The 13,179-nt window shown below is 38.3% G+C and overlaps 1 protein-coding gene across 2 annotated transcripts in view; it reads left to right on the top strand.

Moving 5' to 3' along the window:
* Positions 1–5,264: 5,264 nt before the first annotated feature.
* Positions 5,265–13,179, top strand: part of LOC106181929 (protocadherin-like wing polarity protein stan) — a 68,412-nt gene continuing 60,497 nt past the window's right edge. The window contains exon 1 of one of the 2 annotated variants that reach the window (XM_013566492.3): positions 5,265–9,310. In XM_013566492.3, the coding sequence (XP_013421946.2) occupies positions 5,716–9,310 (3,595 nt within the window). In that variant the 5' untranslated portion in view covers positions 5,265–5,715. The remainder of the gene's footprint in view (positions 9,311–13,179) is intronic. The other variant, XM_013566490.3, reaches the window with a different exon arrangement.

Genomic DNA, 13,179 nt, shown 5'->3' with positions numbered 1-13,179 from the left:
CTAATGTTTCTGTTGTTCTTTTTCTTAAAATTGCACGTTTTTAGTAATATCCTGGAATTTTCAGTCCTGGATCCCAAGTTAAATAAAATGATCTCTTGTTAATTAAAAAAACTAATGCTAATAACAGGAAAGTTAGAATGATAATATTTAGGTGTATAAACAAAAATTTTATTGTCCTAAATAACAGAAGAATTGATCTGATTGTGGCCTGTCTATTTTGGCAAGGTCAGTTGCAGCAAAGAAAGCATTTATAAATGACGTATACATTTTGGATTTTTTTTTTCTCAATTTCTGATACTCCACATTTAGCTATGATTTCTGAAATGACCCATTTGCAAGACATCTGTAAGTTATTTCAATTCTTAATTTTTTAAAGGTGGGCTCATCTTGTTAGTTTGTGGCAAATGAGTTAAAAAAATAAACTCTAATTTATAACTATCAGAAATCTAATTTGAAATTCATAAACTTATCAAACCATATAACCTTTCCTGCAAAGCAATGCATAAAATAATGTATTTATATACAAATATATGGAAATACACAGACGCACACACGGTTAAAAATATTGGGAAATACAGCTGAAAATGACAGGAGAGTAACACTTTCAACTATAAAATCTCTTTTTATATGGCATAGTATTAATGTACCATCCATGATATTTGCTCAATATTCTATTTGTAATACTTACTTTTCACTGAAAAAAAAACAAAACATCTCTTGTCTCTTTTCATGGCAGTAAATTTCCTAGTATTATCCAGCAACTAATAATCCCAGGCGTTAATTTGCACTCATTGACACCATTTCTCTGGATTTTTCACCAGATAATTGACAAGTGTACAGTTGCTCCTTTCGAAATAGTTTTATTCATCCCGGCATTTTACTCAAATGTTAACTGCCATATCAAAATAATGCACGATAAGTACTATTTGACAGAATTTGACTTTGAAAGAAGATTAATTATGTGTATATTTGCCCATATTTGTCTGATAACAGTAAAAAGAGGGAAAATTTGCTGTAGATTGAAAAGGAAAGAGGGGAGAAAATCGGTGTGGAATAGAAGGGCCGTAGCGATAGTCCGAAGGTTCAATAGTCCGAAGGTTCATTGTTCACTAAAGAATCTTCGGACCAATGAACCCTTGATTAAAAAATCGATGAAAATGTTACCACTTTTCGGACCAATGAACCTTCGGACCAATGAACCTTCGGACTATCGAGACGCCCCCAGAAAAGATATTGAATGAAAAGGCAAGGCAGAGGAAAAAAATATATAATCAGTAAATATGCCCAATGCCAAAAGACGAAAATGGTACAACTTGACAAGAAAATGGTATTTTGAAAAATTCAGTACACTGACTGACTTCATTAATCTTTGCCCAAAAGGCTAAAAACAGATAGGTTTAGTTGTGGAACGCTTAATAAAAATGCCTCTCCAAACACACTGAAAAATAAAAATCCGCAAAACCCGCCTTCATGTTGTGTGGCAAAGCTTGCAAAAGAAACTGAAATTTTTAGGCAAAACTGTTTTTATGTGACAATGTACTGCTGCAGTAGTTGTAATTGGCATTTAAGTAGTGTTATACTAAATCTCGTAAGAAAAGTCAAGATTGAAACACAGACTATCTCTCCAAAATAATAGATATGAATAACACATGTAAAGTTGGCATTTAAAGTTGGCATTTAAAGTTGGCAGAGAATGGAATTCCACCTAACGACGATTAAAAAATGGTGGAAATATTTCAGTTTCATTATTGTTAAAAGACTCTTATAGTACAAGTAATTTGACATGGTATGAAAGACTTCTTGGTTGTGTTAGCTGAGAATTCATCTCGATGCATTCAATCTCATTGTTACAGCCGTCGCAGCGAGACGGCGTATCTTATTAGTACCACCAGCGTGTACGCTGGCGGTACTCATGGTTTTAGTCCCGACCCGTCTCGTCCGGCTCCGCCGGCTCCGCCGGCTCCGCCGGCTCCGTTGGCTCCGCCGGCTCCGCCGGCTCCGTAAGCTCCGCCGGCTCCGCGTACTGGCGCCGGATACAAGTCACCGTTACCGCTTCTCCTCCTAGACCGCAAGGACCCCTGTCCCCATCTCTTGGATTTAGGTCACATATAACCTCAACTTGAACCCCCAGGTTTTTTTGTCTCAGTCGGTACATTGACCTGGGCGTGACGCTCCTTGAAATGCACCCTTGTCAAAATTTTTGAAAATTCAATGCCAATTATCTACCCTACGGAAGGAATTATGGGAAAATTTTCTACAGACGGCTTTCCAAAAGTCATATGTGTAGATTTCAAATATGCCCTTGGATTTGACCTTTGACCTTTATTTCAAGGTCAAACGGGCCAAAATTTTCAAAAAAATGAAATTTTTTACGAAAAAAAATATTATTTGCACTGTTATTCAGACACTACACAGACTTAACCAATAATTATATTGGAAAGTGTTACCCTTTGGGTCATCTTTCATCTCTGTGAATTTGGGGTCAATCGGTGCATTTTCACAGGAGTAGCGGCCATAAAATACCGAAAATGAAAACTGTCTCTAATTCGGGATCCGTTAATGCTAGCGACCCGTTCTTTTTTGCATTTTGTAGAGCATGTAAAGCCCAACACTGAGAGTGGTCTCCGTTTTTTTGTATTTCATACGGTTTTCGTGTTATGCTGTATTAAAAAGTACTTTGTGGTGGCACATTTTTGTAACTCAGAATTGTAACATTTAGTCCCTTATATCTCCAAAACTGGCAGAGATAGGTCAATAGTTATTATTTAAGTTGAATAGGAAGTCATTTACTTGCAATCTAGATGTGAGCTTGAAATTGACCTTTGACCTACTTTTCACCATGAACTGAACTTTGCAAATTTTTGTTCCCTTTTATCTCCAAAACTGGCAGAGATAGGTCAATAGTTACTATTGAACTTGAATAGGAAGTCACATACTGGCAATTTAACAGTGACCTTAAAATTGACCTTTGACCTACTTTTCACCATGAATTGAACTTTGCCAATTTTTGTTCCCTTTAATCTCCAAAACTGGCAGAGATAGGTCCATAGTCACTATTAAACTTGAATAGGAAGTCACATACTGGCAATTAATCAGTGACCTTAAAATTGACCTTTGACCTACTTTTCACCATGAATTGAACTTTGCCAATTTTTGTTCCCTTTAATCTCCAAAACTGGCAGAGATATGTCCATAGTTACTATTGAACTTAAATAGGAAGTCATGAACTGGCAATTTACTGTGACCTTTAAATTGACCTTTGACCTTCCTTTTACTATGAACTGAACTTAGCAAATTTTCGTTCACCTTTATCTTCAAAACTGACAGATAGGTCCATAGTTACTATTGAACTTGAATAGGAAGTAATACACTAGCAATCTGTGACCTTGAAATTGACCTTTGACCTACTTTTTATGATGAACTGCTTTTTTGCATGTTTTCTGGCCTTTAAATCTGCAAAATTGGCAAAGAAATGTCCATGGTTGCTATTGAACTTGAATAGAAATTCATATACTATGATATTGAAATTGACCTTTGACCTACTTTTTCACCATGAACTGAGCTTTGCATATTTTCTTGCCTCTCATATCTTTAAATCTAGCAGAGATGTGCCCATTGTTTCCCCTAGGTTTTCTCTTTTGTCAGCATATATGCACCATTGACAACACATTTCAAGGAAAACCAATAGGCCTTTTGTCTAGAGAATACAGTAGTGAGCAAGGGTAGGAAAATGCAAGTCAATTTGAAAATCTGCTTGATTGTATCATTTTTAGTTATATTTTTTGCATATTTTGAGAACTCTTGTTGATTGCATCTTATAGAGCTTGTCAAACACCAGACTGGTGATGGTGTCCCTTTTAGGAGGGGGGGGGGTCCATACGAATGCGCTTACTCCAGCTGGTGGTACAATATCTGGAGGCGGTATCGCCTCTCTGATCCTCTAGTTTACAAAATGCAATATGTTTAGAAATGTCCTTCAAAAAAAAGAAGAAGAAGAAGAAGCAGAATATGGAAGCTATTTTCTCAGGTTTACTCAGTTTCAAAATTTGAATAATAGATACGTCTCAGACGTGTACATTCCAAATATTAGTGAGGTGATCTTGAAATCGATATATTGAGAGGTATAAAGAGAGATTTATTGGCTATAAAATTGCTTTATTTTAATGAACATTCCCACTCCCTATGCCTTTAGACATTTGACTTCAAAACACGGGGAGTATATCGTCCAAATGATCACAAGCACCGCTAGGTACTTAACCGTAGGTGTGCATAACTGTACATCCACAGTTTGTAGGCAACCATTCAACAAATAAATGATTTCAACAAACTTAAAAACAAGATTTAAAAATAAATTTTTAATATTAAATTGATACATAAAAATTTAAAAAGAAAAATGTATAAGGTTACAGTGTTTTAAAGAAACGAAAAACTCCAACTTGAACGTTGATTGTTATAAGTAAAGCACTGAAAACGCGATCATTTGAACTGGTGGCTTTACCTTTGAGGATTACTCAATGCATCACTTTCTGTAATGAGCGTTAGTCCCCCTTGCAGATTCATCAATTCTGAGACAAAAACTTTGTAAATCAAATCAAATGTGATTGATTGTGAACTATAATGTCTAGCTAGTCCAAAGTAAGTGCAGAAGAGAAAAGTAAACCCATACTAATAACCTAGAGGGAGTAGGCCTGTTGCAATTTTGTTTAAAATTCAGCTTGTTGGCTTGTTATTATCATGCCTAACATGCAATCTACGCATCTAGACTAATGGATAGCAAACATAATACAATTGGTTATTAGCACGTTCAAACTTCTGTAAGATTTCATCAATCACCCTCTACAGAACTTATTTCTCCCGCATTTATTTGGACGTCGTCTGACACATCGAACACTGATCAAAAGACGTCCATTTCAAACAAATTTAGAACATTAAAGAACATGATTGAATTTACTTGAAAGGCGTTAAAAATACTTTTTGTTATGACTGACTCAAACGAAAAAATTTTAAAACCCGTAACCTTAGCTCTTGCACATAGGTTGCCTTGCTAACATTTTAAACAGTTTAAATACCAAAATATTCGAATTTGAATCTATTTGAATTAAAATACGTCGAGTCATAAAGATTGAGTCGTCTCAATCAATCAAGTAAAATGCTTGAAACCAAACGCTGATCGATCATTCGATTAAGTGCTTCAGATCGGCCGTGACTCACTCTACTTTATCACACACACACCTTTGCTTTTGTTTGGTCACGTGATCTCAGGTGGATTGAAATATTTTAGTATTGTTCCTCTCGTTGCACTGCATGCATAATCGAAATAATGCAATTTGTATTTTATCAAACGTACCGATAAAATATGTGTCAAGGTTTAAAGAAGGGTGTGTTTCATTGGCACTAAATGCATTTTGGCCGTTCTCTCAGGATAAAGTTCGTATTAACGACAGTACGGAGGGAGGAGTCTAGAACAGCCGATTGTAAAGCGGTGCAGCCATTTTGAACGTGAAACAAGTGGGACCGGGAGAAAATGGGCTGCAAAAAGTTATTTTCTCAACAGTCAAAAGCGATCAAGTAATGGAAAATGAGACATCTTACATAGAGGGATCGGTACTGTGAAAATGGTTGTAATCTAGGTAGTGGTAGAGTTAAGAAGTACGGAAACGGTTGCGACGTACACCTGGAAACCACGGCAGTGTGGTTGTGATTGCAAGTGCCACCATGGACAGTACAATTATGTCGCAGATTTATCGGCACCTGCTTGTTCTTGGCTGTTTTATGCTCAATGTGTGGATAACATGGGCTTTAGAGATACATATCTCAGAAACTGAACCCATAGGAACAGTTCTGTTCAATGCCAGTCTTGGAGCGGATTGGAGTTACAGGTTAGACTGGCCGCTCAGCGATATAGGCACCAGTGAGTTTTTCACGTTAAACAGTGCTGGAGTATTACGACTTGAGTCCCAACCAAAATCTTTTGATATGATGCAAAACCCAATGACTTTATTCATTGAGTCAAGGACTAGTGGAGATTTAAAAAATTCAAACTTAACTTTAATGCCTGTAAACGTGTTTGTTCACTCAGAGAATAATTACCTGAAATTTCGGAGGAAATCGCAGAAAGGAGAGGATGATACCCACGCCATTATAGCCAGTAGTGATTTAGGAACAGGTGCTTGTTTCCCAAAAAGTCGGTTCATTCTGAATTTGGCCAACTTCTTACCCAGTTCTCTACGAAAATGTAGACTATCATACAAGACGAGTGAAACTAATTCCAACTTTTTTTACCTGAGCTCAGCAGGTTCTCTATATGCTGTGCAGAGAGCATGTCTTGCTGCTGCCCCTCAGCACTTCATGGGGGTTATAGAATCTCAGTGTTCAGGTTTCCTGTCCTCAAGTTCCATTCCTATTGAAGTTGTGCTACGCAAAAGTGAATCTCCCACAAAAGAAATGTTCTCACACCTGGATCTCTTAATGAATGTTAAAAGACCTACTGAGATATCCAGACAAAGGTTAAAGAGGCAAGTTGGGAATAACCCTCCACGCTTTGCACGGTCCTCTTATGTCAAAAATGTACCAGAGGAGCAACAAGAGGGATACATAGTAGCCACAATAACGGCCTCAGACGGAGACCCAGAGAGTGCTGGGACGCTGACTTACTCCATCTTGGCCACCCGTGATGGTCGAAGTCAGGATCTTTTCATGATCAACCCAAGCTCAGGCCAGGTGAAAACAACACAAAGGTTAGATAGAGAAAGAATACCAGCTCACTATTTCCAAGTCATAGCAATGGACAATGGGCGGCCTCAGAAAAGTGGGACCACATCACTCACAGTGTATGTCCAAGATGTTAACGATCATGCCCCTGTGTTTGAGAGTACATCATATGCACGTGAGGTCCCAGAGACAACGTCAATAGGATCGCCAGTAATCACAGTCCGAGCCACTGATGAGGATTTTGGTGACAATGCAAAAATTGCCTATAGCATTCTTAACCCAAGTGGCCCTAATGATGCCTTTCGTATCAATCCTACAACAGGTATTATAACCACTCGTCTACGTCTTGATCGAGAGAGAACCTCTAGATATACCATCAATGTTCAAGCCACAGATCAAGGTTCTGTCAGTGACAGAAAATCTACAACTACGGAAGTGGAGATCACTGTCAAAGACCAAAACGACAATAGCCCGCAGTTTTCGCAAAGCTCATACCAGTTTGAAGTGGAGGAAAATACCAGTCCTTCAACTGATCCCATCATCGGCCAGATACAAGCCACAGACAGAGACGAAGGCACGAATTCCCAGATCCAGTACAGCATCACTGGCTCAAACACTGGAGCTTTTAGCATTGATAGCAACAATGGTGAAATACGCTTACTACAGTCCCTTGACTATGAACTCGTGAACACGTACAGGCTGAGTGTTAGAGCCCAAGATAGCGGCTTTCCACGCAGGTCAAACAGTACCTCAGTGCTGATCAATGTGAAAGATGTCAATGATAATGATCCCATTTTCCCAGGATCTTCCTATGTAGAAAACATAAAGGAAAATGCTGCTGTGGGAACCACTATCACCCAGGTTCAGGCTTTTGATAGGGATTCTGGTTCTAATGGAAACATCATATATACCATTAAAAATTCTCCTCCAAACATGCCTATTGCCATACAGTCAAGTACGGGAGTTATAACCACAAACGCTGCTTTAGATCGAGAGACGTCAGCAGAGTATGAATTTATGGTGGAAGCGCGCGACAGGGGGACCCCTCCTAGATCGGCTAGTGCTAGTGTGCGAGTGAATGTCATTGACGTAAATGATAATGCACCATTGTTCAATCCACGCACATATGACATCACAGTGTCAGAAGAGCTGCAGCTGGGGCGTGTGGTCGCTGAAGTGACAGCAACGGATTTAGACGCCAACCAGAACAATGGCCTTGTTTACACCATAGAAAGTGGTAACATTGGGAACACTTTCCGAATCACCAGACAGATGGGGAAAGGAATTATTACTCTTGCTCAGCCCTTGAATTATAAAGTTCAGAATCGTTATATTCTTACCATTGTTGTAGAGGATACAGGCACTCTGAAGGACACAGCAACTGTTAATATTGCAGTGTCTGATGCTAATACACACAGACCCATATTTCAAGGAGAGCCATACTCCACACGGGTGTTAGAAAATGTTCCTGTCAGGACAAGTATTTACAAAGTTGTTGCTCTTGATGATGATGTGGGAACAAATGCTCAGATAGAGTACACCCTGCAGGATAACAATGACTTTGAAATCAACCCAACAACTGGAGATATTCGCACAAGGCGGCCACTTGACAGAGAGGTAAACCCATCATATTTTTTATCTGTGACAGCAACAGACCAAGGTAATCCTCCACAGTCTGATGTCACTGAAATGGAAATCTTCATTGATGATTTCAACGACAACTCTCCAATATTTTCAAAGGACACCTACACTGGGCGGATTTCAGAAGATGCGCTGTCAGGGACGAGAGTTACTGAAGTTTCAGCAACGGATGCGGACACTTTATCAAACGGAATGATTCGTTATTCTTTTCAAGGGGGTAACAGTGGAAACGGTGACTTTATGATTGATGAAACCTTGGGCACCATCTATGTGGCAAAGCCATTAGACAGAGAGCGTATAGCCCAGTACGATCTGATTGCATATGCCATTGATCGAGGAGACCCGCCAAGGTCTACTTCAGTCCACATCACAGTAGATGTAAGTGATATCAATGATAACGCCCCTGTCTTTGAGACTAGCCAAATCACGGTACAAATCCCTGAAAATAGTCCAATAGGGTCCACGGTGGGCACCATAAGAGCAAGGGATCCAGATGATGGCACTAATGCACAGATCACGTACCAGATCAGAGGAGGCATGGATGCCGACGCGTTCGAGCTTGTTGATGGTCCAGGAGATACAGCCATTTTGAGGACTCTCACTGAATTAGATTATGAGTCTTCTAAGAAATCCTATGAGGTGAAAGTAAGGGCCAACTCTGGCACACTGCTTAGTGAGGCGACCATCATAATTCGTGTGCTGGATGTAAATGACAATGAACCACAATTGGAACATTTTAAGATCATTTTTAACAACTACAAGAATCATTTCCCAACTGGATATATTGCCAAGGTCCCTGCCTATGATCCTGATGAGACAGCAGAGCTGACTTATCGTTTTACATCGGGTAACGAAGCTGGACTCTTACACCTGGATAGAGATACAGGATGGATACGTCTCGATTCTCGCCTAAATTCTGATGTTAGAACCAACGGAACTCTTTCTGTGATGGTGTCTGGTGAGTACATGAATTTGCATTTTCCCCCTCCCCCACCATTCAAATCATAATTTCTCACCTTGTTACTGTTTTAACATTTAATTAAATAGGCTACAGTCCAAGGGTTAAGATTAACTATAGATGCAAATTGATTTGTGTCAGTATTAGGACCATTTCAACTATGTTTCCTAAAATAGCAAACTATGATTTTTAGGAGCATGGGTCAGTCTGAAGAAATGTGGTCATTGTTTAAAGCACATTTTCATCATTATCATTGAAAAAAAAATGTCAGAACTGATGTTTTATGGTGTATATTGCAGAGCATATTTCTTTGAGCCCTCTGCACAAACATACATGTTTATTTTTACCTCAGCAAGGTAGAAAGTAAGTTTATGTTAAAATTCCTCACATTTTTCATGTCTACAATAATTATTATATATGACGCAAGTCAGAAGTGCTGATTTGATATAGTAGCTGAAAAAGGTGCAAGCAGATCCTTCAAACTAAGCAATAACTTCATTCATAAAGTAGAAATTAATTTGGAATGTGAACTCTGCTATTTCACAAGTCTAATTTAAGACTGTAAGTGGCAACAAAACTAGAAATCACATGTCTATGTTTGAGTGCTTTGACATTTTCAGCTCAAAACTCCCAGGTAATACAATACTGCAAATGTTGAGTAATAGCATAGATTACAATTATAAATATTATAGAATCCTATATATTTGTAGATGTTTCCTAAGATCACTTATTGTTAAGAGCAGATGATGAACACAATTGCCCCATAAGTTGAATTGTGCAGGCTCAAGTTCTTACAACACCAACAACCTTGTTTTTCTAGCCTTATACAGAAAGAGAAAGTTTGAGCTTTTATAAATGTTCAGTCTTTTGCAAAATTTTACTTTGGCCCGAACAAAGGGTGGAGGCCTGGGTCAACACCACTAGCTATGCCGAGGTATTGACTGATTCTCCCCGAGAGCTATCGAGAGCTATCGCAGGTTATAGTCTAGGTAAACAGTTGGATGAAGTGGTGAAACGTAAGATGTGGGGTTAATCTCTTTACTTACTCTAATATTGCTTTAAGCCTTTATTCAAAGGCGGATTGCTAGTCATGCAGGATGTATTGAGCAGGCAAAGTTCTATATCCCTGGCGGTAGTTTTAAGTTCTGATCCTACTGACTTTGTTATGGGGATTTTCGTCCAAAAGCGTTAAAAGCATAATGGTATTTGGCAGGTTTAGTATTATACCTGCTAAGTTGTTTAAGTCACACTAGTTGAAACAGACACTTGAAAGCTGTTCTTTTGGCGTTTTAAATTCTATAACTTCTTTGAGCACAATGGAAGATGCCCACTGCATCCTCTGGGGTAATAAATATGATTAGAGTCCTTCTAATTTCAACCTATCAGCTTCACTTCACACCCAGGCAAATATTTCCAATGGCCAATCAGTCATGAAAAGTTCAGTTTGATTATTTTCCTATTGATAAGGTGGGAAGCGTGTCTCCAAGGATTCCCATGTTATTCTGTTTGTCATGCCATAGCATGCAAGTTCCAAACTAGCTCTAACATGATATTTAGCTCCGGCTATTCACTCATCATTCTACAGAAACTAAAAGCAATTATTTGTGGATGTACTTGTACTGCAAAAGAATCCCTTTTTAATTTTTTTAAGTTTTAAGAAGTTGCCCATATTAATTTAGAACTAAGAAAGTGAATATTTTATTCGCACGGGCATGTGCGCATGTGTATGTAATAAACAGGGCCCAGCAGAAGATAGCATGAGTGCTGTACTGAAATTGCAGTGATGTATCATCACAAGCAGTAGATAAGAGGCCATAAGATCTGGGTTATCTGTCTGGATGTGCACTTGTTACCTGGTAATTTACCTGGGGACTATCTGATGACTGTGGTAGACAACTCAGACAGAGAATACAAAGTACATGTTGTGTATGAGCCCCCTTCCCCTTAATGTTTTAAACGGCCAAAATAGTCTAAATCATATCACATGCACCATCTTTTTCTCTTAAGTGTGGTATTGTTTTAGATCTTACTTACAAATTATGCATTTTAAAATTATAAACGTGTTTACTCCATTTCTTCTGAAAGATGGGTGAATTTTTATCAAAATTAAATGCTGTCTACCATATTTCTCATATGTACTTTGACAGCCACCATCAGTTTGCTAAGGTGCAGTGAAAGAAAATGAGATCATAGCAGTATGCCAGAAGCACCCTCCGATTATTATTCCAGCTCATTTAAGAATTGTGTACAGAAATTATAGCACACCTTGTTCTTCCACTCTTCTTTCTCATTTTTTAGACAGAACTTTTTTCGGTTCACCTGTCAAGGTTAATCACAGACAAAAATGGCTGAGTGTCCTCTTTTTCAGCTCAGTTTCTCTCGAACCTTGGTGTTACATTTCTGCCTTGAATTGAACCAGTGGCCTATGACATTATTTATTCGGACAAAGTTGCAGTAGTGATTTTGGTTGCTGTGGGAAATGGTTTAATGGCAGCAGTGGTTAAATAATTGAGTAGCTATTGTGGCTGAATGTTTAAAGGTGCTTCAAAAGTGGAAAATTAACTGACTTTTTATTGTTTGCAATTATGTTGTTACTGCAAAAAAAGTAAAATGTAGTTATGAAAATAATGTCACACTGACTTTACTATGGAGAATATTGCCTGGTATGTCAACCTTATTGCCCCATTGAGTGCATTCTGGTATGCTTGGCGTGAAATACACTTGTTAGCATGAACAATGATATTGGTGCGGCCCCCTGGGAGTGGCCCTAATGCAGTCAGCTGCTCTGCATAACCACTTTCATGGCTGACTCACAGGTGAAAATGTCCACACTAGAAGAAACCATAGACATTATTGATCTCAAGATCAAGCAGACCCAGCAGACATTCTGCCAACTATGCAGGTGAAAAGGGAAAGTACCCTGGCATAGGAAATGAAGACTGTATGACTGCGTTAACTCACTCGGAATAGCTTTTTAAAAAAGGGCCCCTCAATTCAGTTTCCAATCATGATTGGACAGCATGACCCAATTAAGTCAGCTGGTTTTCTGATTGTGATTACGGTATATTGCCATTAAAAGTCAATCTTACAGCACAGCACACATATATTACCTAGGGTAAAGATGTGAAAAGAAGGGAAACAGAAGCTTGTCTGTGGTGGTTTCAGCAAAATGCCAGATGCAAGTTATTTTTTGGTGGTATACAGGAAGGGATTTCTGACATGATCCAAGCAATTAGTGCTGAAATGAGAAAGAGTCATTTCCAAAGTGTACAGATCATTTAGGATAGGTCAATTTTCTTTTGATCTAGGCAGAGTGATTAGTCAAAATTGGAATGGCTGACATCAAAGAGCAGCAGTTTTTGTCAACTTGGAAACAATGATTTTGTCATAAAACTCACGTTTCACTGATGGATCTCGTTTCTATGTGATGGGTTGATAACAAATCTTATCAGCAAATGTGATGAGATCAGTCTTAAGTGTAAAACAAATTGCAGCTATATTGACTATCAACATGCCAAAAATAATCTCAAGATAGAAGTAAAGAAAAAAAGACATGAAAATAAAAACATAAGAAGTAGCAGCAGAAAGCTTACTTCTCTTTACTACTGTAATTAATGTTGTACCCAATGCATCTATTTTAAAAAGATGCCACTGCTGTGCTCAGTATAAAGAACAATAAAATTTTCATGGCTGGAAAATAAATTGCTAGCTTTTGAATGATCATATTTTGCCACATTTTAATAAAGCTAATAACTACTAGTAATAGAGCTGCAGTTGATTTATAGCAAAATTTCCTAATCTGTTTATTCCTATATGTCTTGCCACCTTGAACTTGAAGATACCCCATGCTAAAGTTTAAGCTCGATGAA

This window comes from Lingula anatina, chromosome 6, assembly GCF_051362555.1.
Source record: "Lingula anatina isolate TDL-2025a chromosome 6, LinAna3.0, whole genome shotgun sequence".
NCBI lineage: Eukaryota > Metazoa > Brachiopoda > Lingulata > Lingulida > Lingulidae > Lingula > Lingula anatina.
The sequence above is the reverse complement of the archived record's forward strand: the minus strand, read 5'-3'. Positions and strand labels throughout refer to the sequence as shown.